Source organism: Peromyscus californicus, unplaced genomic scaffold, assembly GCF_007827085.1.
Source record: "Peromyscus californicus insignis strain IS unplaced genomic scaffold, ASM782708v3 Scaffold_9__1_contigs__length_137607984, whole genome shotgun sequence".
Lineage (NCBI taxonomy): Eukaryota > Metazoa > Chordata > Mammalia > Rodentia > Cricetidae > Peromyscus > Peromyscus californicus.
In genome coordinates this window covers 6753690-6781303 of record NW_026294617.1, presented here as the reverse complement: position 1 = coordinate 6781303, position 27614 = coordinate 6753690, and the positions used below count along the sequence as shown (strand labels likewise).

The window sequence follows — 27614 nt, the reverse complement described above, 5'->3', positions numbered from 1 at the left end:
TACAATTCTCTAGGGTGGATCATTTCTGAGCACTCGGATCTGGAGGCAGAGCTTTTGTTTTAGAAGCAATTTTCATAATTAGTGGAATCAAGGTTAATTTATGTGCATAATAGTTTGATGATCTGATGCCAGAATTAAAAACTGGGGTGGGAATATCAGTTGGTGTTCCAGACTGTGTGTTGCTAGAGTTTCCAACCTGAGTTTTGGTTAAGGTATCTTTGTGTTTTGACCAAAATGATGTAAAAGGAAGATGAGTTGGAGCCATAACCACCTGACCTGAATCCTCTAATCCTTTGAAATTCCATGTCTCGAACTTGGGAAAGTCCATATTCTAATGATCAACAGGAATCTATGAAATATCACTCAAAATGAAACAGGATGATAAAATTCTTGATATATTCACACACGTACACACACACACACACACACACACCATTTGACAATAGGTAGCATTTGCCTTGCCAATTTCTTCAACCAGCTGGCACCATACCCTCTCAATCTCTGTGCTCCAGTGGACTCCCAGAGGCACCGATCCTGAGAGCATCGGTGGATTTAATAGTTGAGTTGCAGTGCAGCTCAGTGATTGCTCAGCTCACTTCGGCTTTACTGTCTAGAAACTCATCCTCTTTAAAAAATATTTATTTTTGCTGCTGCTGCTGCTGCTGCTGCTGCTGTGTGTGTGTGTGTGTGTGTGTGTGTGTGTGTGTGTGTGTGTGTGTGTGTATGTGTGTGTGTGTGTCCACAGTGTCCAGACCAAGGTATTAGATCCCCTGAAGCTGGACTTACAGATATATGTAAGAACCAAAATCTGGTCCTTTGTAAGAGTAGCAAGTATTCTTAATCACTGAACCATCTTTTCAGCCCCATCACTATCTTGTGAAGTAGCTTCATCTGTCTTCCAAGAGCTTTTAATTAAAAATACTTATTTTTGAGTGTTGTGTATTGATGTTCTATTTGCACACCTGTCTGTGCAGTGTGAATGCCTAGCACCTGTGGAGGAGAGAAGAGGGCAGATCCCCTGCAACTGGAGTTACAGATGGTTGTGGGTCCTATGGAAGAGCAACCAGTGCTCTTAACTGCAGAGCCATCTCTCTAGTCCCAAGATCTCTGATATTTTTCCTCTTAAAGATTACTTATTTTTATTTTATGTTCATTTGTGTTTTGCCTAAATGTACGTCTGTGTGAGGGTGTTGGCTCCTCTAGAACTGGAGTTACAGACAGTTGCAAGCTCATGTGGGTGCTGGTAATTGAACCCAGGTCCTTTGGAAGAGCAGTCAGTGCTCTTAACTGCAGATCCATCTCTCCAGCCCTCCAAATCTTTCATTTTTAATAATAAGAAAAACAATGGTAGTAGATTATGTTTAAGATGAGATTGTATTATAATGGGCTAAGTTCTGTGTTAAATGCTTGATATGAACTGTCCCACTTAATCCTCATAATTATCTGAATCATAGATGTGGTTCTCATCATCCAGGCTACAGAATGAAGTATGGAGATGAATTCTGTCTGCCGTACTTTTAGCACCTTCAGACTGAGCCCTAGTGTGCTTGGCAGCCTTCAGAAAAGCCCACGCAGCCCCCAGACTTCAGCCTCATGCCCCTCTGGCTGAACATTTCCTTATTTAATTGACTCTTTACATCTCATTTTTTGTAGAAAATGTGGAATCATGTGGACATTGACTGAAGGAGAAAACAGTCAGAAGCCATCAGTTTTTACATTTAGAACATGAAACATGGGCACCTTTATCCATCGTTCTTCGTTACTTTCACCTAGGTATGTGGCTCAAGTGTGTAAGGCCCGAGGTTGACATCAACTGTCTTCCTATCACTCACTCCCCACATACTTTTTTTTTTTTTGTGACAGAGTCTCTCACTGAACTTGGAGTTCACTGACTTTGGTAGGCTGGCCGGCCAATGAGCTCCAGGGCTCTACCTGTCTCTGTGTTCTCTAGTGCTGGGATTAAGATACATGCTGTGGTTGGCTTTTTAAAAATTACATTTATGTACTTATTTGTGTGTGTGTGTGTGTGTGTGTGTGTGTGTGTGTGTGTGTGTGTGTGTGTGAGAGAGAGAGAGAGAGAGAGAGAGAGAGAGAGAGAGAGAGAGTATGTGTACATGCCATGGCATGCATGTGGAGGTCAAAAGACAAATTGTGGGAGTTAATTCTTTCCTTCCACCATGTGGGCTCCTGGGATTGAACTCAAGTTATCAGACTTGGCTGATAGCACCTTTACGCACTGACCAATCTCGTCAGCCCTGTGTCTGGCTTTCTATATGGGTTCTTGGGATCCAAACTTAGGTCCTAATTCTTACACAGTGGACACTTTCCAGACTAAGCCATCTTCGCACCCCCAACCCGTCTTTAAAAGTTATTATTTTATTATTATTATTATTTTAAGATGCAAGGTTAGATTTACATGAGGAAAATTTTTTTCTCTGAATTCTGTTACTGTGCAGACAAATATTTTCAGGTACTATTTTAGTCCATGAACTATATATTTATAAATTATTTTAGCAGTGTTTAAAGATAACCCCAATTCGTAGCATGTCATTACTCTTATTATCACTGTAAACATTAGTGCAGAGTGTTTGCCTTTCTCTGATGAGTTTCTCAATGGCTATACCATCAGCCAGGGCTTTCAAAAGGACTTTCAAAAATGTTTTTAAATGCAAACACCGACCCAGCTACAAACCCTTCAGTCTACAATGGTATTCTGCCTACAAGATATGACAATGGACAAACAGTGGCACAAAGCTGTGGGAGTAGCCAACCAATATCTGATTTGACTTAAGGTCTGCTTTGCGAAATGGAACCACTGGCTGATACTACTTGGGCAGCCAAAAATCTGAGACTAGATAGTCCAGGCACCTAGAGCAAAACCAAATATTATTGCTCTGGAAAAAAAGTAGCAATAAAATGACTCTTAATGACATTCTAAAAATATTTTTATAGAATAAATTATGAATTTCTATAGTAGTTTTCTCATAATTTAGAACATATCTGAAAAGCCCAACACTGAATTTAGCTTGCTTTTCTTTAGCTATCTGCTATTTCAGTAATAATATTTTTGTTTTACTATTAGATAATCACAATTCTGTAACTTTATTTTTTAAATATCTATTTTGAATTATGCATCTGTGTGTGGGCTTGTGCACATGAAGGCAGAGATGCTGGATTCACCAGAGCCGGAGTCACAGTGGTTGTGGGACGCAGGACATGGGTCCTGGGAACTGAGCTCAGGTGCTTTGCACAGGCAGCAAATACTCTTGTCCACTGAGCCATCTCTCGAAGTCCCAGTTCTGTAAAAGTCCTTAGCACAAAACATGGGTTATGAACTGGAGGCTTGACTGTTTAAGTTCGATGCATCCCTCTGAATTGTGCTCACTACACTTCTACTGTTGAGGTAAAGATACAATGAACGGTGAGAAGTGAGATGTTTGACTTAGGCCATGACATACAATGAGCTTTGTCTCTACTAATGTTGGCTTAGAAGTTATACACCATGAACAACATTTTGGCAGCACATAAATGAGGATTCACACAGCTTTGTGATACCTACACATGGGAAAGTCACTTAATAGAGGAATCAATTATCATAATCATCTCCCAACATATGGCCCCAGATAGGCATTTTCATGTGATGAATGCCAGACCACACACAACTGCTCTGTCAATGGCAGAGTGGCCCTGATGAAGGGAAAGGTGAATAGTTTATGAACAAAAATTAGCCCAGAGACTTTATTTAACCTATTTCCCTGCATATGTAAGAACTGATTTACCTTAAAAAACCTGATGCATTTTTAATGCCTTGTGTGGAGAATGAATGGGTTTTACGCTTCTAATTGAGTCAACTGGGTTCCAATAAACTCCCAACACTACTATCATCTCTTCAGAGTCACTTCAGAGTCTGGAGTCTTCCTGTCAGAATATTCTCCTCCTTTGCAAGACACATAATAATCTCATTTAAAATCACAGAGTTCTGTGACACTAGGAAAGCTGACAGAGGTTCCCCGTGCTTGCTGTTATGATCCTGCTCCTGAGTGACTGCTTATCTACAGTCACTGTTTTATATCGCTCGATTCCTGAACACTCAATTTATTTTTGGATCACTCCTTGGCAGACGCTGATTTATATATGAATTGCTTCCAGCAGGATCAACCTCGAAGGAAAGAGCGAGAAGAAACAAGAGAAGCAGGAGCAAGGCAGGAATAAAACCCCCAAGCAAATTCCCCATGTTCCTGCTGGTCCTCATGAAACCCACTGGCTCCTGCCTCTATGAACCTCTATTATCCATCTTGTCAGTGAAGGAAGCCATGAATGAATACATCCTGAAATACTATAAAGCAACAATCACGATTGTTTAACCAAACAGGAATGAGTCTGAGGTCTCTTGATGGCCATAGTTAGACCAGACACAAATTTTGTACTTTACCGAAAAAAACTGATATGCTAATGTGTCATACTTTAGGCACAGCTGACCATTTATTCCTAAAAGACTCTGTGTTAATGTATTTGCCTTTTGAAGTTATTGTTGTGCACTCATCTACAGACCAGATTTCTAAAGCATTCAAGTACCTCAAATTATCCCTAACCCAGTGTCAAAACAAAGAAAAGAAAAACAGCTGTAATCACTAATCAATTAAAAAAAAAGGCAACCACCAAAGAGGACGGATGAGTGCAGATCCACTGAGCGCAGCAGACAATGCCCACACAGGAGAAGGATGCTAATTTCTGTGGGGCAAGACAAGGGAGGGAGGACATTGGTGAAAGACGCCAGCGGCCTGAAACATGTCACAATGAACGTTCAGTGACTTGGCCTATTTTATACTGTTCAGCGGAGTAACTAGGGAATACATTATGTGAAGAATAGAGGCTGAGCAGGCCGATGTCAACAGCCTTCTTGTGGAAGGCTTAAGGGCGAGAAAACTTGTACATTCTCAGATGCCAGGGTGGAAGGGAGTAGACAGAGCAAATCCATCTTTATTAGGAACATCCTGCCTCAGTAACTAACCTATGCCTGCAATGACAGCATCTATCTACTCATGCAGGGTTACCCTCGTGATCCAGCCCTCTAACTAAAGTCTCTATGGTTCCACTTTCAAGACACCAACCCTGCTGCATTAGCTACAGTTTCCAATGCAGAGCTTCCATGCGTCATTGGCAGAGGATGAAGCGGTGGCCTGAGATGGTGAAACAGGAGCAAATATAAAGTGTCAAGCTCAGAGGGCAAAGAGTAGAGGTCAAAGCTGAGAAGTGGGCAAGAGGGAGAAAGCTAGTACAGCAACAACTGGCATAATTTTATGTCATTTTATCTATTGGTCATATTTTTATCCCAATATAAAATTGTTCTGAAATCCAGTGCTTGGGTAAGGACATTACTTTTAAAAGGGCAGGAAGAAGACAGTTTGGGATCACCTGTCAGTCTATTTCTTCATAATATAGCACACAGTGTATGATATTAAATAAGAGCGTTGAAGGGCAGTGAGATGGCTCAGCAAGCAAAGGCACCTACTGCCGAGCCCGGCAACCCGACATCTGTCACTGAAACCGCCATGGTGGAAGGAGAGAACCCGCTCCTGAGAGCTGTCCTTTCACCTCCACACGAGTACCATTGTTTAACATTAGGCTACCCGGAGAGTCTGAGAGTAGGGGACAACCACAAGTTAGGGGGCCTTAATATACCACAGTTTCGGGTGAACAGTGTATCGGGGTGCTGTTGTGCAGAAGGAGGGAGACAGACTCTGACAAGAAGTGTAGATGCCAAGAAACTCCATCAACTCAGGCAGCGGAACGCGTGGGCACAGCAACCCTGCCCTCAGTCCCTCAGTGGTGGGGAACAGATCTCTTCTACCTACAATAACCCTGGAATGTGAAAACCTTGAATCTGAGGCCAGTGGGTAAACCATCCTCTGGACCTCTGTCCTCTCCTGTCCTCCACTGTAGAGCCCACGACTCTGAAGGTCTGATGGTTTGTTTTACATTGAAATTGCATCCCTGCAGTGGACTGACTGATACTCAGGTGTCTTGACAATAGAGAAACCGTTCTCCTGCCTGTCTCCAGTACTGTTGCTTCTCACACCCTGAATGCCCGTAGGAGACCCCCTCCCTGAGGATGCTTGCCACCCCCTGTGTCAGAAGGATGGGAGCATTTGCCCAGCAACAGACTGCAAAGCTAAGTGTGGCCAGCAGAGGCCTCTGCTGAGCAAGGCCAGCTCTGGGGGTCAGCAGCCATAGCCAGCCTGGCTCACCGGCAGCCACCAGCATAAACCACAGCAGTGGCCAGAGAGCAGGAGTTCAACCACCCCGCCCCACGGACATAACCGACAATCTCAAATCTTTGAGGACCCAGCAAAGCTGCTCGCACATTTTATCCTCTTTCCTGCATTCTGTTAAAATTCTAACATAGTTTGACAATTTTTCATTGTGTATATTCATTTTACATGATGCTGTGTTACATAAAACATTTCCACACATGTATATACATCGAGCATATTCTCTTCATGCCCATCTACTCTCTCACCCCTGTTCTTTCTTCTTCCCCCCACAACAGTTTTGTTTCTACTTTTATGGAACACATACACACGTCGTGTCTTGTATCCATGTAAAATCTCGGAACCACAGATGAGAAAACAAATACAGTGCTTGCCTGTCTGAGTCTGGCTTACTTTGCTTATCTTCAGGGCATCATCTGTTTTCCGGCAAATTACATAATTTTTTTTAGGGCTGAAAAATTCCACTGTGTATGCTTGCATGTTTTCTTTATCCATTCTGCTGTTATCACACACCTAAATGGGCCCCATAACTTAGTTCTTGTGAATGGTGATTCACATGGACTTGTGTGATTTGGTTAAATACCCAGCAGTGGTATAGCTGGGACAATTTTAGCTTGTTATGAGGAAGCACCATACTGCTTTCTATTGTGGCTGGACTTGTGTAGACTCTGACTAGTGTAACAACAGTTCCCTCTGAGTCACACCCTCACCACCTTTTGTAGTTTGTTTTCTGACATTCTGAGGAGAGAGATGGAACTTCAGTCAGTGTAGCTTTAATCTGTATTTCCCTGATGGCTCCCCAGGTGGAACATTTCGTCCATTTTTATTGACTATTTGTATTTTACTTTTGTTAGACTGTCTGTTCATCTACTAATTCATTTATTGATTTGGTTAATTTCCTGTTTAGGTTTTTTTTTTTTTAGTTATTTGTGTAGTCTAGACACTAATCCTCTGTCATATGTACAGCCAGCAAAGATTTTCTGCCATCTTTCCCTTGGATTATCTGTGGCCTTAGCTCTGAAGAGACTGCGGTTTCGTGAGCCCCATTTGTCGGGTGTTGGTGTGATTTGGCCACTGACCAGCATCGTAGTCGGAAGTTCCTGCCCATGTCTTCCTCACCTTTTCCTCTAACAGTTCAGAGGATCAGGGTGTTACAAAGAGGTCTCTGGTCCATTTAGAATAGATTCTTTATATAGGATGAGCAACAGGGATCTAATTTTATTTTTCTACATGTTGATATCCAGGTTCTCCAGTGCCATTTGTTGAAAAGGTTGTTTTCCAATGTTTATGTTAGTATCTTTTCCAAAAATCAAGTGGCTGAAGTTGTGTGCGTTTATGCCTGGCTTTTCTGTTCTATTTCACTCGTCTGTGTCTGTTCTGTGCTAGCACCATGCTGCGTTTTTGTGGTTTTTTTGGTTACATTTTGTTTTTTTCTATTGTTATTATTATGACTCTACAGTTTAAACTGAAATCAGGTATGGTGTTAACACCTGCATCATCATCATCTTCATTATCATCTTCATCATTATCATCATCTTCATCATCATCATCTTCATCAATTTGCTCAGCATTGTTTTAACTCTTTAAGGCCTTTTGTGCTTCCACATGAATTTGAAGACTTCTGTTTCTTCAGAGAATGGCATTGAAGTTTGGATGGGACTGCACTGGATCTATCTTGCTTTTGGAAATATAGCTGTTTCTACCACATTAATCCCTACAGTCCATGAGAATTACCACCTCTACATCTTCTATTTTTTTCTGACTTTCCTTACTGATTTCAAGTTCTCCTTAGAGGGGTCTTTTGCTTCCTTGGTTAGGTTTATTCCAAAGTATTGTTTATTTTTTGAAGCAATTGTAGATAGGATTGTTTCCTTGATTTCTTTTACTGTATGTTTGTTATTGGTATACATAAAGGCTACTGATCTTTGTATATTGATATTATGTACCATTACTCTGCTGAAGATGTAAGAGTTTTCTGGCAATGTCTCTAAGGACTCTTTTGTATAGAATCATGCCATTTGTAAATAAATATCCTTTGATGTTTTCCCTGCTAGTTTACATCCTTTTTATTTCTTCTTTTGTCTTATTGCTGTATCTAAGACTTCAAGCACAATGTTGAATAATTTCGGAGAAATGAAGACCCAGGTTTCTAGTACAAATGATTTGAGCTTCTCCCTATTTAATATAATGTTGACTGTAGCTCTGTCAGAAGCAGCATGCGTCATGCTGAGATAAGTTCCTTCTATTCCTAGTGCTTTAGGGGTCTTTATGAAGAAAGGGTGTTAGATTCAGAGAAGACCCAGATTAATAAAATTACACATAAGAAGGGGTGGTTATTATCTCTAACAATAATAATATTTCATCTAAATTTATAGGACATTAGTGAATATTGTTAAAATTTGTAATAAAAACCGGAAAGTATAGAACAAGTGAATAAATCCCTACACACATATAGCTTACAAATTAAGTCAAGGAGGCATAACAGTGTAGACAGACCCACAGCAAACCATTAATGCAGCAGAAACAAGGAAACGCCTAAGAGTAGATGAACTCCGGGCTAAAATCTGTGTATGCTTTAGGTAAGGTCCAATGGTAACACTCTCCAAACTGTTCCATAAAACTTGTAAGACTAGCATTACCCTGAGATCAGAACTGAATAAAGATACCCACTAAAAGAAAGCTATTGATCAATTTCCCCAATGAACATAGTTGCAAAACTTAATAAGATTCTTACAAACCAAATTCACAAAGGCATAAAAAACATCTTTCATGATAAAGTAAGCTACAGAATGCAAGGATGGATCAAAATTTGCAATTTAATAATTACAGTAATCACAGAAATGGATTCAAAGATGAAAATAGTAATATAATCTTAATAGGTATAGAAAAGGTATTTGACAAATTTCAACACCCATCACAACAAAAATCCCCAAAGAACATGTGAACAGAGGAATATATTTTAACAAAGTAAAGGCTGTACATGAAAAACCATAGGCAACATTATATTAAATAGGAAAAAACCTTGAAAGCATTTCCCCTAACATCAAACATAAGATTGTTCACTTTCTCCATTCTTACTCAATGTATTTCCAGAATGCTTCACTAGAGCAGTAAGATAAGACAAAGAAATGAAAGAAATACAAACAAGAAAGGAAGAAGTCAAACCACAGTATTTTCAGAGCCATGGTCCTAAACTTCAGACGGTAAAGATTCCAAGAGAAAACTTTCACGCCTTCCTCATAAACACTTTCAGTAAAGTAGTTTAGATACAAAATTAAATTTCAAAACCAACAGCTTTCCTATATGCCAGTAATGAACTTGTTGAAAAATAAGGATGAAGAAATTTGTTTACAATAGGTTTAAAAAAAACCTACAAAAGCCAACCAAAAAGACTCTCAAACACAGCCTAGGAGAGGTAAAAACACAAAAATACTCCTAACTTAAGGAGTAAAATACTTTTGCAATGAAAATTTTAAGGTATTGAAAATATTGAAGAAGACCCTAGAAGACCAAAGGACCTCCCATGGTCATGGAAGTCAGAATTAATATTTTGAAAATGGCTATATTACCAAAAGAAATCTAACAGATTAAAGGTAACTTCTATCGAATTTCCAATGAGATTTTTCATAGAACTAGGAAAAAAAATCATAAAATTCATTTGGAAGCACAATAACCCTTGAAGAGCCAAAACAATCCTAAGTAGAAAGAAGGATAATATCTGACCTCAAATCATACTACAGGGCTGTGGTAACTAACAAGGCATAACACTGGCACAAAAATGGCAACCACAGCAGAAGACTCATATACAAACTGCACAGACAGCCACAGAATATTTGAGTAATACCTTAAAATGTACGTTGGAGAAGAGACAGCCTCTTTCACAAATGGTGCTGGAAAAATTGGATTTCCAATGTAAGAGAATGAAACTAGATCCTCACCTCACGCTTCATGAAAATAAAATTTAAATGTATTAAATAGCCTAACATAAGACTTGAAACTTTGAAAATGGTTACAGGTACAGGTAAATACAAGGGAAAACACTTCACAATACATGTACAGACCAAAGCGTTCTGAAAATAACTCTAAGAGCACAGAAAATAATACTAGGAATTGACAAGCAGAATTAAAAATCTTCTTCACAGTAAAAAAAAAAATCAATCAGCAGAGTTAATCATCAGCCTCAAAATGGGAGAAAAAATTGCCAACTATGTATTAGACAATATGTTAATATCTAGAATTTGTAAGTAACCCCAAAATTAAACAACCAAACTCAAACCATTAAATAGACAAATGAGCTACTGAATTGAATAGATAGTTGATAAAGGAAGAAAACAAATGGCCAATAAGTATTTGAAAAGGTGTTCAATACCCATCTGTAGATACCAGAAAAATGGAAATTACAATTACACTGTGATTCTATCTAACCCCACCCAGTTAGGATGGCTATCATAAAAATCAGTAAGAAACACTGTTGAGGATGTGGGGAAAGAGGTTTTTTTTTTTTTAACCACATATATCTATATTTTTATTTGTAATTTTCTTTCCAAGTTCCACAAATAGATCAAATTACACAATGAATTTTATTGTATGATTACTGATCTGCATTCTTCTTAAATTGTACATAGTTACTATGAGTAAAAGATAAAGGTAACAATTGCTGGTCAGGGTGTAAATTGGAAACCAGTATGGAGGGTCCTCAAAAAACTGAAAATAGAGTATCTGTCTAATTGAGCCGTGCAACTCTGGGTATATACCTGAAAGATATATAGGTGTCATACATACAACAGAGATACATGCACTATCCATAATAGCCAAAATTTGGAGCCAGCCCAGAGGTCCATCAACAGAGGAACGGGTAGGAAAATGTGGTGCATATGTATAGTGGAATTTTATCAGACATGAAGAAGAATGAAATTATGACATTTTAAGGAGAATGGATGGAAAATAAGTCAGTCTCAGAAGGATAAACCTTGCATGTTCTCATATGTTGAATTTCAGCTTTGCATATACGTAGTAGGGAAGAGTGGGGAATAGAATATATGTGACACAGATACAGAGGAGGCAGTATTGAGGGGAGTGGGGTAAAGGATGGGCAAATAAAGACAAAGAACAATGGCACATGTGTGAGAAAGCTCAGTGCAAGCCATTGCTAAACAAATTAATAGAGTATATGCATAAGAAAGTAAGTTTATGTCACTGAAATACATCTAACAGACTATTTCTTTTCTCTCTTTCCTTTTTCTTTTACATATGGTCTCACCAACAGCTGAGCCACCCTGTGTGCACCTCATTTCTGTGGTATAGGGTCTCACTGCTTTACCCAGGCTCCCCTGTTCACTATGTAGTCTATTCTACTCTTGAGTGCATGACAGCCCTCCTGCCATAGGTGTGAACTTATTATATCTTGCAAATAATCTTTCTTAAAATAGGTTTTTAATGAACTTTAAATTTGGAAAGCTCTGCATACTGGTTATTGGAAAACTCATTATTCAATGGCATATCTTTGCATGGAAATATTTCAACTTTTAAATTTTCATTATTTGTGTGTGTATTTTAGATAATTGCTTTTGTATTTACCTATTTTTTAAATTTACTTTTATTAATTTTAGTTATGTTCTTGTGTGTGGGTATATGAGTGCAGAGGCCAGAGGTGTTGGGTTGCCCGGGAGCTGGAGTTACATGTGGTTGTGAGATGATGGAATCAAACTTGGGTCCTTTGGAAGAGCAGCTCGTGTTCTTAACCAGTGGGCTATCTCTCCAGCTTCACCTCAACTTCTTGTTTTTTTTCTCCCGAGACAGGGTTTCTCTGTGTAGCTTTGTGCCTTTCCTGGAACTCACTTGGTAGCCCAGTCTGGCCTTGAACTCACAGAGATCCGCCTGGCTCTGCCTCCCAGTGCTGGGATTAAAGGCGTGCACCACCACCACCCGGCCACCTCAGCTTTTTAAAGTGACAATGTATTTAAAATACCCCCTGCAATAAGTGACAACGTATGTACATCAAGAGCTTTCTTGGAAAGTTGTGTTTCAAAGTCTCAAGAGATCTTAGAAACTGAGCCTCCATCTCAATATAGCCTCTTTATATAGATTTAAGCAACAGGTATTATCTTTGGAAGGACCTGTGGGAGGATGACTACATGCTTTGTATATCTTTGTCCTGCATTCTAGGTGTGATTCTTAAAAATATACACTTTAATTATCATGGTGTCAAGTTTGAAATAAGTTTTTGTGACCACTCTAGTTTATTAATCTAATATATAGAATGTGGTGGTTTAAATGTGAATGTCCCTCATAGACTCAAATATTTGAATACTTCGTCCTCAGTTGTTGGAACTGTTTGGGAAGGATTAGGAGGTGTGGCCTTGTTGGAGGAGATATGTCACTGGGGATGGATACTGAGGATTCAAGAAACATGGCATTCCAAGTTAGCTCTCTCTGGCTTGTGCATGTGAGCCCACGGTTACTGCTCCAGCATCATGCCTGCTGCCTGCCTGCTGTAATTCTCCCCACCATAATGATCACAGACCCTAACCAACCCTCTGAAAATGTAAGCCTCTGAAAACTCCTTCTGTAAGTCATGTTGGTCATGATATCTTGTAAGAGCAATAGAAAAATAACTAAAACATATCTATCTATCTATCTATCTATCTATCTATCTATCTATCTATCTATCTATCTATCATCTATCTATCTTCTATGTATCTATGTATCTATCTATCTTCTATCTATCATCTATCTATCATCTGTCTATCTATCTATCTATCTATCTATCTATCTATCTATCTATCTATCTATCTATCATCTGTCTATCCCCCCTCTCTCTTTCTATTTATCTACATTTGTTAATTGTTTTGTTTTGAGATATGGTCTTATATAGCCAAGCCTGATTTGGAACTTGCTATGTAGCCTAGGCTGGCCTCGAAATCATGATCTTTCTTCCTTTGTCTTCCAAGTACTGAGATTCCAAGCATGTGGCACTACACCTGAACATCCTTGCATCTTGTAACTGACTCTCATATCTTATAATTGAAATTCAGATATGACCACACACACAATCTGCCTGGCTTTGCAAGCCATTTAGTGTGGTATTGCTGCTCTGGCTCAAAGATTTGGAAACACACAGCTAATTCTTCACTGATGATGGTGATGGGTATGGAGGCTTTGTGCTCATTTGTCTTTCGAGTACCTGCACTTCGGATTTTCATGCACAGTACAATACCGTTTTTGGTTTTCTCTTTGCATATTTTCACTACAGGAGGTGGCATATATCACATGATCTTCAATATTGTGTGTACATTCTTATCTAGCCTTCGACCAGGCCCTATCTTCAGTTTAATGCAATATCTCCTTGCTGACATAACTATTAAACAACCACTTACGGCCACAGACTAGATAACTAGCTATAATAATACATTAACCCCTAACTGGCGCATGGTGTTTTCTAGGCACTGAGCTACTTTTGACCACACAGTGATGGAAGATACCAGGCCATTCATCTGCTGTCAGTTCTCTTCAAAGAATTGGATTTTTTTTTTTGGTTTTATGTCTCTGAGTATTTAAAAAAATATTATCATGTTCCCAATAAAGGTAGTACCAAATGCAGTGTGGATGTGTGTACACACATACTCATGTGTGTTAGGAGAGGAGGGCAAGATTTGAAAAACATTCTACGTCACTGTAGCCATTCTTATATGTATAGACACTGAGAGATGTTATAGTCACCACTTCTGGTAAAGCCGTAGACATTCTTATATGTATAGACAGAGAGAGGCATTATAGTCATCACTTCTGGTAAAGCTTTTGAGAGTGGCTGCTTCTTACAGGGTGGGTTGGAATGTTGGTGGTTACAGAAATTTTAATTTAGTTTTGTTGCAGAAAGTATAATTTTACCAATTAACCAGTGCCAGCTGTTTCCTCTGTAAAGACCAGAATCCGTACCGAGCTATACCGTGAGAAATAGCCCTAATTTAATTCTCCCAACCAAGACTGTGCTCTTGTTCTTTCATGCAGTGGGATGTTTCTGGATGGCCATGGACACATATGATAAAGGGACCTGCCTATCGTAAACCTGACTGAGCTCTCCAGCTAATCACAGTAGCATCCTCTGCCTTGCTGGTGGGAGCCGGTACCTTGGGAATCTTTCTAACCTAGTTCTTTGGAATCCCTTACTCAGCAAAGGTGGTTAGGCTCAGATAGCCTCAGTTATTCAGCTTCCAAGGGTTTCTTGTAAATACTACATTGATGAAAAACTAGCTGAGTAATACAATTATTGGGGATTAGAGGTTTTATTTTGACTACTTCACATAATCAACATTTGCTTTTATTTGGTTGATGGCTGTAAAGCCCAGAAATCTGGCTACTTGACATCTTACAGGAAATCTTGGTTAGTTCAACATTTGTGCCTGTAATTCTGGAAGCAAACTACCCAGATCTCCTGGAGACTTGCTGATAACAGTGAATGCTGTATGTGCTGGTGTATATGAGGAAGCAGGCATCGAAGCAGATACTAAGACGTCCATGTTCCCTTTTCAGTGGTGGTGGAGAGTGTAGTGCACACTTTGTACTGATGGCTGTGATTGCTAAGGACATTGAGACATTTCTTGCCTCTGATGAGTGACTGGACAGGATAGCAACTGTGTCTACTTCTTTGTTGGGAAAACGCACACCAGCATAATGTATGATTATAGGAAGGCACCTGGAGCGCCTTGTCAAGCCGTCATCAAATGATACCAACAGATGCATCTGTTTCATTGCAGGGGACACGGCAAGACCAGTGGAATTGTTGGTGCTGATGTAGCATGGCAAATGTTGACACATTCTAATTTCCTTCCTCATTCCTTCCTTTGGGACCCAGAGTGACTTTGGATCACTGCTTTGGGTCAGGTAGGTTTGATAGATTTAAGATATAGCCAGTGGTTTGCTGTCACCTCCGTCTTCTATGAACAATAAACCAACCAACCAACCAACCAACCAACCAACCAACCAACCAACCAACTAAACAAACAAACAAACCTACCTGGATTTGTGCATTTCTTGACTTCTAACATATAAGGTCTCCCCAAACGTCTAATTTCTCCAGTTGTTTACCAGTTGCCTCCCTCTAAATTTCTGTTCGACCACCTGCTTTCTGAGTTAGCACAGGAACACCCCTGGTGGGTTTTGTCCCTGTTGCAGTCTGGGCCTCAAGTTTTAGCTAGGTTTCTATGGATCTTTAGATTGGATTCACAACACGTTAGTAAGCCACCTTTTATAGGATGATATTATGCTGGAACTTGGTATTAGATTCTTTTGTAGTAAGCTAGCAAACTTTAATAAATTTGTGTGTATGTGTGTGTGTGTGTGTGTATAGTATATGTGTTTTTGTGTGTGCACTTTTATATGTCTCTGTGTGGGCATCAGAGGTCGACACTGGGTGCCCTAAATCATCTCTACCTTCTTTTTTGAGATGAGAGTGTTTCTTACTGAACCCAGAATTCATCACCTCAGCAAGGCTGACTGGCCAGAGAGCTCCAGAGACACACTAGTCTCTTCGTTCTCTACCTCTGGGATTTGTGCAGTGAACCTGCCACACTCAGATTTTTTTACCTGGTGCTGAGGATCCAAATTCAAGTCTTCATGTTTTTATGATAAGAACTTTACAAATTAAATCATGTTCCTAGCCTTCAACCCCCCTTGTCTTGAATCATGTGCCAAAGGATTCTTTTGATTAATAAGAAGGTATATCCAAGTTCAATAGAAAAAATACATTCAGCAAACAGTATATGGAAGATGGAGTACAAAGAGGGTGATAAAGACCTGTTTTCATATTTTAAGGTGGATTATAACCCACAAGTAAAAAGATGATGTGTTGTGTGACCGCAAAGTACAAGCAGTTGGGGTTAACTCTGCTGTTCATAGTCATCACTTAATTGAGCTTCTAGCAACATACAGACCCATGTTAGATGGGTGGACTTCCATATCATAGTGTCAATGTCTTGGAATAATTTTATTTACTGCTCAAATAAAGCTTTATATGCAAACATTCTAGAGACAATAGCCACACAAAGACTAGACACCTCATCCTTATTAATATGGATTTGTCCTTATGAGTTGTGCTTGGAGGAATTCTAGAAACTACCCATATTTTTTTTTCCCACTGAATTCCAGGAAACAGTCATACTGTTTCCAGGACAGTAGGTTTCTGTACTTTAGGAAAGAAGAAAATTCCACAAGGAAATTTGTCACTCAAAGAGAAAGAATCAGCATGGTGAATTTGACTCTGGAAGAAAAAGAGCCTTGCCTGTCTGACAAGTGGGAGGCACTTTAGAGGGGCGTGCAGGCTGCTGTGAGAACCCTCCCCTCTGCTGAAAACCTAGATTCTGGGAATGAGGACATTAGACACTGCTTCTCTCAGTTCCCTTTAACCCAAGAGATAACAATCTGGACACTTCAAAACCCTGGGCTACCCAACAGATGCTATCTCTTTAGAGGTGGGCTTCTGGGTTGCCAGGGTCCTTTCCTCCCAATTGGACTTCATCTCCACAGCTCGGGTCACTAAACTGTGTTGTTACAGTCAGAACATCCTCGAGACTAAGAGGTCAAGCTCACTTCTGATGTCTTTGGAAGTTTTCCCATCATCATTAATGACCTCATGGCTGGAAACTTTGAATTTTGCTAAGAGCTATGAACATGGAATAGCTTTAATTAAAGAAAAAGATACTCAATAATTGTTGGCTTGACATTTATAAGACAATAATTCGGGTAAAATCATATTCCATGAGAGAAATGGAATGTCCTCTTATGCTATTACCAGAATCTGAGGGTAAAATTAATTTAACTTTAAATAAATCTTCACAAAGTTATAACAAAAATACCGGGCGGCTTCTGAGTATCTCTCCAGACATCTAAACACGGCTGCCTGACGAAGATGGTTTCGGAAATAGGCTGGGTTTAAAACAATACTCCTGTAAAAAGATCAAAGAAATACAATGCCATTAGATCCTTAAAGGACAATTACCAGAAGTATATAGGAATGTAATCACATGTATTCAATTTTCTATATCATCTTAAAGGATGCTAATGAATGAGATGAGGTCCCTCATGTGATTTGTCAGGGAAGACAAACAAGCCAGCATGATTGGAAAACAAATTAAGTTTGCATCATAGAAGCTACTTGGCAGTACTGAATTTATTTTTGTAAGTCTGGTCATGATAAGGAACCCAAACCTAACTTATACTGTATATACAACACGGTGCTATTTGCTTATGTCGGTGTGGCAGGCGACAGTCCTAGGTCATTTCCGGCATGCCTTCTTGTATACGTTGTACACTGCGCGTGTCCTTACAGCTCCGTTCTCTCCTGCCCCTGTTCCCCTTCTGTTTTCATGTCATGTCCTCTGGGATGGCAACTTTAGTGAAGGGAGTGGCTGTAAACTGTCCAAGTTTGGATAAAAGGAGCTGTAACAGGGGGACAGACTCATGGGGAGGTGTAGTGCCGTGGGGTAGCCGTAGATCTCTATTGAGGAGGCTGGTCTTGGCCTTGCCTCTTCAGGTACGGGACTTTCTCGCTTGGCTTCCTTTTCTCTTCAGTGCAGTCACAAGGCCCGACTCACCGGTAAGCGGGCAGAGTCTCTTGAGGGGCTGGCCGTGCAGTGGTGTCCTAGAGTTTCAGCATTTCAGTCCAAATTGAGATGAGCAGGTCTCTTCTGGCTTCTTCCTCCAGAGACAAACTGCAGCATTTCCTCTTCCTTGCCTCCTCCCGAGCTCTTAAGGCGACAGTAGCAGAAGCAGTTCACACCCATCGTCAGGAACAGGGAGCCCTCCGTTGGTGAAGGTCAAAAAGCAGCTTCTGCTACACTTAGAGACGCGGGAATTCAGATGTTATGGAGCCAACAGGAGATTACTAAAGAATGTTCTAAGACTGCCCAAAGGCTGAAGGCGATTACTTGTAACTGTTTCGTTATTGAAGTAAACAGTTTACTTTCATTTTGAGCAGTACTCAGAGCTATAAACTATTGTCTTAAAAATGCATGGAAACATAGATACCAACTTTAGAGAATTCATGAGATTCTTTTTGGCGAATCATGAACTTGAAGTTGAAAAATTCACAGACTAAAACACTTTAATTCCCAGAAACATGGCTTCTAAAAGGGTCAAAGAGAAATAACTCCCTCTATGTAGCCCATGATGGTTGCTATTACATATGACAAGGTGACTCATTCTATTCCACTTTAAATGCAGACAGAAAACAGAGAGGTTAAGGAAACCCAAATCCACTAATAGCCACAGACCTGTGTTGCACACCTTTACTGCCTCTTCTGCGATGGCTTCTCAATCAGAGGGGTCCCAGTTAATGAGAATGGGCTGTACTCCACAAGTAATGATTTGTGAAAATGGATATTCATTTCCCAAAGAATAAGAACATTTGTGTTGTGAGACCTTAATAAAACGTAGGATACTTAAGAAGTCTCATAGGCGCTCACTTGATGTAAGTGAAGCTACTAACACACACCAACGACTAATGCTCTACCAGCTCAGATAACAGTGAGTCTCGAAAGCATGTTTGCTATCCTCTCTTCTGAAAGTCCTCAAATGCAACTCCAAGTAACCAGCACCACAGTTCTGTCCAGGGACTCGGTCTCTAACTGATCAGAGGTTTTTTTTTTTTTCCTCTGAGTCCCAACTATTCCATTCCTCCATCGACACGTGTACAGCATTCATCTCCAGATGTGAAAGCACGTTCTCTAATGAGTGTGTATTGCTAGCCTATGGTGTGGTTTCCTGTTTCTGCTAAACTGTTTACCAAGAATCTTGCTCTGAGAGACAAATTCTTTTTGACAAAAAAAAAAAAAAAAGGATGAGGTTGAAGATGAAGGGCTGTAGGAAGGAGTAGTGAGGGAAAAGTTAAACAGAACGAGGGAAGAGGGACAGGATGCCTTAAGAATGGCTTTTGGCCCCTCTCATCCCCAGTTTACTCATGGAGATCCCCTCTGTTTCCCCTCCTCAAGGCGATCCATGTGTCCCTCTTAGGGTCCTCCTTGTTTCCGAGCGTCTCTGGAGCTGTGAGGGAATGGGATGGTCGAGCTGGGGGAGGGATGAAGTGGAAGAGCAATGAAAGAGATATCTTGATAGAGGGAGACATTGGAGGCCTTACCCTTTTGGAGGAGGGGATGAGGGATGGGTCAGGCAGAGGGGAGACTGGGGAGGGGAGCGGGAGGAGGAATGAGAGGGGGAATCTGTGGTTGGTATGTAAAATATAAAAATATTATAAATAAAAAAATTTAGGAAAAAGGATGGTTTTTGGTGTGGGTAAGCTGAGAGATCATGTAGAGGAGACAGCAATGGAAACTATTCTGATTTTTAGAAATCACTTCTAATTATGAGCCTTCTGTGTTTCTGAGGAAATATTGGATGTCTGTTGTTAGACTGGACTCTGCTATTTTAACTACAACCTCACTCTCTCTGAACCATGTGATTCCCACTTGAAAGAGTGCCTTCTAAAGAGGATCCAGACCCAGTCTCCCTCATGAAGGTGAAGCCACAAGGGGACATTTAGAAAGGTTGGAAGAGAGGTTACATCTGGCCACCCATTATTTTTGACTCTCTCATAGTAATTACAGCTGTCACTATGTGTTCCTGTTAGATATTTGGCAGGCAAATGTTAGTTGTGGTTGTAAGGCCTTGGTTCCTACACTTTTGTTAATTTATTGATGCTTCTCCAAATGACATGTCCTTTTAAAGATCTATTTTAGGTTGTGTGCAACTTGTTGAGGGAATGATGATTTGTCCTCTAAAACGTCTAATCATTTATCATTTGACTCTATTTGGAGAGGCAGAAGGCTGACTATGATCAAAATGGACCATCTCCCCAGGGCTACAGTGAGGAAAGTGTAATTGTCATCAGAAAGCGGCCTCCGCACTGATTAGTCTGGTTCTCAGCAGAGGAACTGACTCTGATTTAGGTATGCTGATAGGGCTGCTAAGAAGCCCGTTCTTCCTGTCGGAGGGAATTACAGGAAGTCTGAGTTTCTGAGGGAAGAGTGGAGTTGGTGAGAGCAGCAGGATCTTGGTGCTCACTTTGTGACAGGCTCATGTTTAGCGCAGAGGATCATGTAAAATAACAGATTATGTAAGGTAGAAGCTTTTTTTTTTTTTTTTTAAAAAGTAGTTTGTAACCTCGATATCCTGGTGCTCTTTCTGATTTCTGTTTGTGGATGCCTTAACCTTTATCTCTGTCTTAAAATCCACGTCATTTAATGCACATACACCTTGATTGTAAAGTTCTCTGTAAACAGTGAAGTCAGAGTATGGGCCTGTCTCAGCCTTGTCCCTGGCTTCCTGGTTCAGTTGGCAAAGGGTTTATCCTGCTTCACTGTTGTACACTGAGTTCACAGCATGTGCGCATCTGGGGTGGGTGTGATGTTTCCATGCCTGATGAGGTCTGTCGTTTACTGTGATGGAAACTGAATCCTGAGGCTGAAAAAAATCCTCTTCAGTTTCTGGAAGGGAAAGAGATCGATAGTGTCTGCTTTGTGAAGAAATGTGTTGGTTAATATGACAAACTTATTTTTTTCTGATGAAGTTTACAGTCTTTATCTCCTTAAGTTGAAGAACATGACTTGAACCCGGGATGGAGGGGAGGCTGGAACAGTGCAAGCTGAGGGCTGTGCTGGGCTGTGTCGAGAGACCCTGTTTCAGAACAAACACATAAGCAAATACAAGGGAAAAACAAGCAAAACCCTGAACAAAACAAATAAAACCCAAACATTATTTGATGACTTTCATTACTGTGAAACTAGATTTTGGTATAGTGTCTTCTTATCCGAAATTTTACTATAATTTATTTACTATAATTATAAATAATTTACTATAACTTTATCTTTTCTCCTTTCCTTTTACTCCATCCAAAGTCTCCCATATACCTTGGCCTGTTTTCATCAATTGCGGTTACATGCACATATGTAAATATATATGCATATACATACATATTGCTAAATATAACTGGCTCAGTCTGTATAATGTTACCTGTACATATGTTTTCAGGGCTGACCATTTGGTACTGGGGAACCAACTGGTGTGCTCTTCCCTGGAGATGACTATTTCTCCAGCTTCTAACATTCCTTCGTTGCCTATAGTTCTCTGTGTGGAGTTGAGGTCTCGGTCTTCTCTGCTGTCCACTTTGGTATGCCTACTGGTGTCATCCTTTGTATGTCTACTGGTGTCAGCTCATAAGTCACGTGGGTAAGACTTCACGGGTGTAGCTCCTGACACAGTCCTACAGCAAATTCCCTGATCCTCTGGCTCTTAAAATCTTCTGCAGTGACCTCTGAGCCTTAAGTATATGAGCTGTGTGTAGATGTAGTTGTATTGTAGATGTCGCCATCGGGCTGGGCCTCTCACCTTTTAAAAATAATTTCACCAATTCCTTGTTAGTTCTCATGTTTTAAAGTTGTACACAAAACATATGTACACACACATGCTTATCTGAGCAGGTATGCACAGCTGTACCTCACAGCCCAGAGAATGATCTATGGCAGCACGGAAAAGGTCATTAGAACCACAGCCTTGATTCCTTCCTCTCAGGTGTAGAACCTTCGGAACCTGTGCTTACCAAGTCCTACAGGTAAGTGCTGAGGCAGATCTGAGTGCACATCCAAATTTAAGGCACTGCTTCTCACTGCTCACACCTGAACTTACTTTGTAGTCTTCTTACTTAATATCAATAATAACAATTCAGTTCTATATTATCTGCAAGAATAAGTTACTGATTTCCAAAACAATACATATCTAGTTTCCTTGTCCTTTTGTGTAGACTAAATTCTTTTCACAAGGGAATTAACTGAAGGAGATGGTCTAGGGTCGCTTCAGTGTTTCACTGACATTTATCATTGTATGTAAGTTTGAGAAGAGTAAGAGCACTCTGTTCTTTGACCTTTTGTAGTAAAGAATTAATGGCGATTCATAAAAGTCATAAAAACAAACAAGATATTGAAGCTAAAGATTAAGGAAGTTATACTTTTTTAAAATAAAATGTTATATTAAAGTTGAGCTGTCATAGATTTAAGTTTTATTATTCTCCTTAAACTCATTTTAGTCATAGTTATTAATTTTGCTGTCTGGGTGTTCAATTTGCTCAATTTTCCTTTTTAAAAATCACCTCTTATTATCCACGGGCCATTGGTTCCAGGACCCCTGCGGATTCCAAAGCCTGTGGTGCTCAAACGCCTCATGTAAGATGCTGTGGAATCGGCATGCAATGTATGCACGTCTCTGTCACTTTAAATCATGTCTAGATTACCTGTCATGCACACTGAAATGTCATTGCTATGTAAACAGCTGTTGCAGTGCATCGTGTAGGGAACAGTGGCAAAGCAAAACATCAGCATGTTCATTACAGATGTGTTCACTGCCTCTGGATGGTTTTCTATTTGTAATTGGTTAAATTAACAGAAATGGATCAAGGGAAAAAGAGAGCTAACTGTATTGACAATCAAGTTTTGTCATCTCTGCAACTTTTTTCTTTTATTCTTACTATATATGAATGTGTGTTTTCTCTCTAGCTTTCAATTATCTATCCCCCGATTAGCTTTGGTTCACAAGAACAGTGAGTATATTTTATTCTGCTTGCCTATGTCTTTTTTCTCTAGATTAAACTTTAAGTAGCTTTACTCAGCTTTCTGGAGAACTTTATAAAAATGGAACCATATAGTAGATACATTTTGTTTCTTCAAGGCTGGGGTGTGAAGCCAGGGCCTGGTCCGTGCTCAGCACTCCACCATGAGCTCGGTTACAGTAGAGAGTCTTGCTTTGTACAGCAGCCTTGTTGTGACGCTTTTGTATCCACAGGTGCATGGGTAAGTTTGCTCTCCTTTTTTGATCTTTTAAATTATCAGTGCATCCCACAGTCACATTACTTATTTAACAACAATTTCGGTTGGTTTTCATTATGAATAAAATGGCTTTAAGTTTCATTTTTCTTAGGAAAACACCTGAAATGAGAATGGTGGGTCCTGTGGTGAGCAGATGCTCATCTTCTCTTGCCAAGGGTGACTACAGTCCTCCGCGTTCCCACAGTGGTATCAGATACTACCAACCTTGAGCTTGCGATCCTCCTGCCCTCTGAGTGACGAGGCTAGAGATGAAAGCCTCTAGGCTTACACCATCAACAAATCTGGCGTCACAAATACATCCCTCTATTGTTTGACATGAGTTTGTTTCCACCAACTCATTTTTGTTTTTGGAAAATGGTCTCACTCTGTGTGTACTCCTGCCTGTCTTGGAACTCAGTGTGTAGAAGAGGCTGGCCTTGAACTCACGGAGATCTACCTGCCTCTGCCTCCTGAGTGCGGGGTTTAAGGGGTGCTCACCATGCCTGGCTTACTTTTTATTATCACTTTGTTTTAATTATTTATATTATTAATATATATGTAAAATTTCAGTGCTAGGAATTAAAACTAGGGCCCTGTACCTAGGTAAGCGGCACTCTAGCCCATAGCCACAATCTTAAGCCCAGGTTTGTGTATGGTATAAGGCAAAGGTCTTAGACATTTATCTGCACGTTTGGATCTGCAGGTTTTTTCTCTCTAAACTTCATTTCCCCCTCACTATTGCTTAGAACTTCGAAATACTTTACTTTTTCTAAAAAAATGGTATATTAGTTGCTAAAATTGTCCACTGAGATTTTTAAATCTTCACACAAAATTAGGGAGTTTTGATATTCTAACAATATGCATCATGTGATCAGTAAATAGATTTCTCCACAATTTAGGCTTCATTTCTCTTGTTGATGTCTTAGAATTTCTAGCATGAGAAATCTTCCACGAACGTGTTAGATCTGCCCCCAGAGTACTTGATGTTTTCTGTTTCCATAAGGGAAAGTGATCTCTAAGTTTGATTTCTTTCTGCTCATTGCTGACGTGGGGAAATGTACTGACAACATTGGACATTGATCTTGTACTCTGTTATGCACTTCTGAGAAGTACCTCTAAAAGCTTTTCCAAAGATACTTTAGGATTCTCTACATGGATTGTGATAACTTTTGTAAATAAAGCACTTCTTTATTTCCAGTCTATGACTTTTATTTCTCTTATTTTCCTTATTGCACTTTTTAGAATAGTGTTATTTTGTTATTGTTATATTTTGCTTTTACTGTATAAAATACTCAGGTTTTTTAGACATGCTCTTTTTGGCTTTTCCCCTTTAATTTTGGAAAATTCCTGCCAAATTCCCACCCTCACTGATATTTTCCCCTCTTTGTGGAACATTTCTTCACCATCCGAGTGTGTTGAACATGTGGCTCGCTCCATGCGGAGAGCATTTCATGTTCCCTGTTGATGGTCATGAGAACCTTTGATATCTTTCCCGAGTGAAGAGAGGGCAGCCTACCCCTTTCTCCTGAGAGGGGCTTGCTTATCCACCAGAAGCCAAGGCTTTTTCCTTGCTCTGTGAATGAGGACCTTTGCTACCATGTCTCAGAGGGCTTATTGATTTACACTCCTGAGACAAACCTGATTTACTGTCCCAATAAGGTGCTGACATCTTTAAAAAGAAATAATTGGAGGCACTAGAGAATGTCAGGAATATGAACTGTTTTCATCCAAGCAGAGCACAGTATCCAGTGGGAAATATGGTGACATTAATGCTGGTGAATTACATCATTTAGTAGATGATAACCAGTCAAAGTGTGAGCCAGATCATCACAAAGGAAGGCATCTCAAGCTCATGGCCTGCCTTAGCCATTTCTGTAGCCATTTCCATTTATGACTAATATTAAAATATTGAATGGGTGGCTATAGAATATTCATATGACATAAATATTATACAAGCATGAACCAATACCACTGCTGATAGAAGCAAACCCCCAAGTGATCGGGGATAGTTCAATGACAAGATTATGTTATGGTTTTAACAAATTGTGCCTATGAATTGAGTCATAGTTTGAGTTTGCTCAAGAAGAAAAAGTTTGGATATTTTAACTGACTGCACTTTAAATGTGACACAACAATATATACACAAACTTATATGTAAAACCTTATGTTAAATCAATAGAAGGTATTATTTCCATATGGCAAGTACTATTTTCACTTGGCCACGTAAGTCTTTTGAATCATCTAGCTCTGAGCATGTGAACAGATCATCACCATATTGATATATGTCTGGAATGCCTAATTGGTCTGGAAAACAAGATCTGGAAAGAAAAACGTCAATATGTTTAGATAATGAAATAGTATTATTCTGAGACTCAGTAAATCCAAGATGTTTGATGTGGGAAGCAGGATTATTATTCTATATAATACCAGCCAAGGCAAAGCAAAAATCAGTGTCAGGGAATTGCAAACAGGCCAGTTCATCTGAAGAATGGACTTCACAAGCACCTATGAAACAGGCTTTGAAAGATTTTCTTTCAGTGAAACGTTTAGGTGATATTTAGAACACCATCTGTCAGGACACTAACAAGAAATTCCTCACTAAGTGGTAGATTAGGCAAAATTATTTTCAAATATAGTCACAAAATTCCTTGTAATACTTCCTTCAACACTGCAGAGGGTCTCAGAGTTTTCTCTTCTTGTAAGTTCCAAGTTTTCCTGATGTAGTTCTATGGATGCTGGCGGGAGACCCGAACCTCCCGAGTCAAAGACAGAGGATAGGCAAGTACTCATTGGCTCACAGTGAGCAAGAGTATTGCTTTGTACTTCATGGAGCTGCTGGGCCATTGTCCTAGATGGCAATGCCAGATGATTTCTTCACATATAGTAGGTAGCACAGCAGGACTGAAGAGCTAAGATCCGGGAGAGAAGTCTTCTGTTATCTTAAATATGGAAAAATATGGATGCTTTTTTTTTTGAAATGATCTTTCCAGACATCAACCCTCTTGACTTAGTTTCACAGGTGAAGAGACACCATCACACCCCACCATGTCCAGCCGCCACCGCCTGCCTGCTGTATTTGGAAACTCCATTTTCATGTTTTAAGGCTGCAAGCTGACTCGCCTTTCCTCCAAGGTATTTGCCATGTAGCCGCCTTTGAAAAGAAAGGAGCAAGGGCCAATCAATGCACTGTTGGAAAATGAAAAGTGTGATGTGTGTTCAATTGTTGCCTTATATAGACATCTGTTCAGACGTGACCACACGTTTATATCCAAAGAATAGTAAGAAGGGTCCATTGCAAGGCAGGGTTTAAGGTATCATAGAGAATAATGAGATGCCCAAGATTGAGGAGAGGGTGGGCATAGAAATATTCTCTCCTAGAACATGGTTCAGGTTAACTCAAAGTAAAAAGAACTCAAGGAAACAAACAAAACAACCCATACATCAATTGTATGGTATAAGTATCAAAATTTTTGTGCATGAAAAGGCCAAGAAGGCAGCAGTGGAAGAGTGGGAGGAAATGCTTACAAAGCAAAATTCTAATGTGGTATCTGACTGGATGTGTTCAAATGCAATAGACTGCACTACGGGGTGACAAGTTCTGAAGGTGGTGGCACAGCATGTGAACACACCAAGCAGGACTCAACACTGGCTGCTGATAGCAAAGATGCTTTCCATTACCAGTCCTTAGGAAACAAGATCACAATGAGGTAATCCAACATATAGAATAGCGGCCGTTAGGACAGACAGGCAGACAGACAGACAGACAACAACAAGTGTTGGCAAGGATGTGGGGAGACTGGAATCTGTGTGTACTGTTTGTGAAAATGTCAAATGATGCAGCTACCATAGGAAACAGCAGCTCTTAAAACAAAACTAGGATTACTAGAGGGTCCAACTAGTTGTCTTTGTGGATGTACGCCTGTGATAATTGGTTTTAATTCTTACCTCGACACAACCGAGATTAACCTGAGAGAAGAGCCTCAGTGAGAGATGGCTTGTAACTCCTTGGCCTGTGGACTTGTTTGTCATGGATTTTCTTGCTTGTTAATTGACACAGGAAGACCTAGCTCCTGCGAGCAGCATCCCTGTGTAGGCAGGGAGCCCTGAACTGTGGAAGAGAGGAGAAGGCGAGCAAGCCAGGATGCATTTATTGCCTCTTTTCTCTTGTGAGTTGTGGATGTGCTGCAACCAGCTGTGTGACTTCCTGTTGTGACTTCCCAAAATGGTGGTCTGTGACCCGGAATTCTAAGTCAAATAGACACTTTCCTTAAAAGTTGCCTTTTGGCTTATATTTTATCACAGCCACAGAAAAAAATCTAGAGTAATATCCAAAGAATTAAAAAAAGTGTTTTGAAGAACTACATTACATGTTTATTCTCAGTTATCAAGGGGTTCAAACATTCAAGCATCCACTGCTAGATGAGAGGATAAGAGATGCGGCACACACACAAACACACACGTATACACATAGAAACACAAACACACACATACACAGACA

At 40.0% G+C, this 27614-nt stretch overlaps 1 protein-coding gene across 1 annotated transcript in view; it reads right to left on the bottom strand.

Annotated features, from left to right (window-relative positions):
• Spata16 (spermatogenesis associated 16) overlaps positions 1–27614 on the bottom strand; it is a 236033-nt gene that overhangs the window by 135109 nt on the left and 73310 nt on the right. The window contains exon 3 of the mRNA XM_052731771.1: positions 17123–17212. Coding sequence (XP_052587731.1) covers positions 17123–17212 — 90 coding nt within the window. The remainder of the gene's footprint in view (positions 1–17122; positions 17213–27614) is intronic.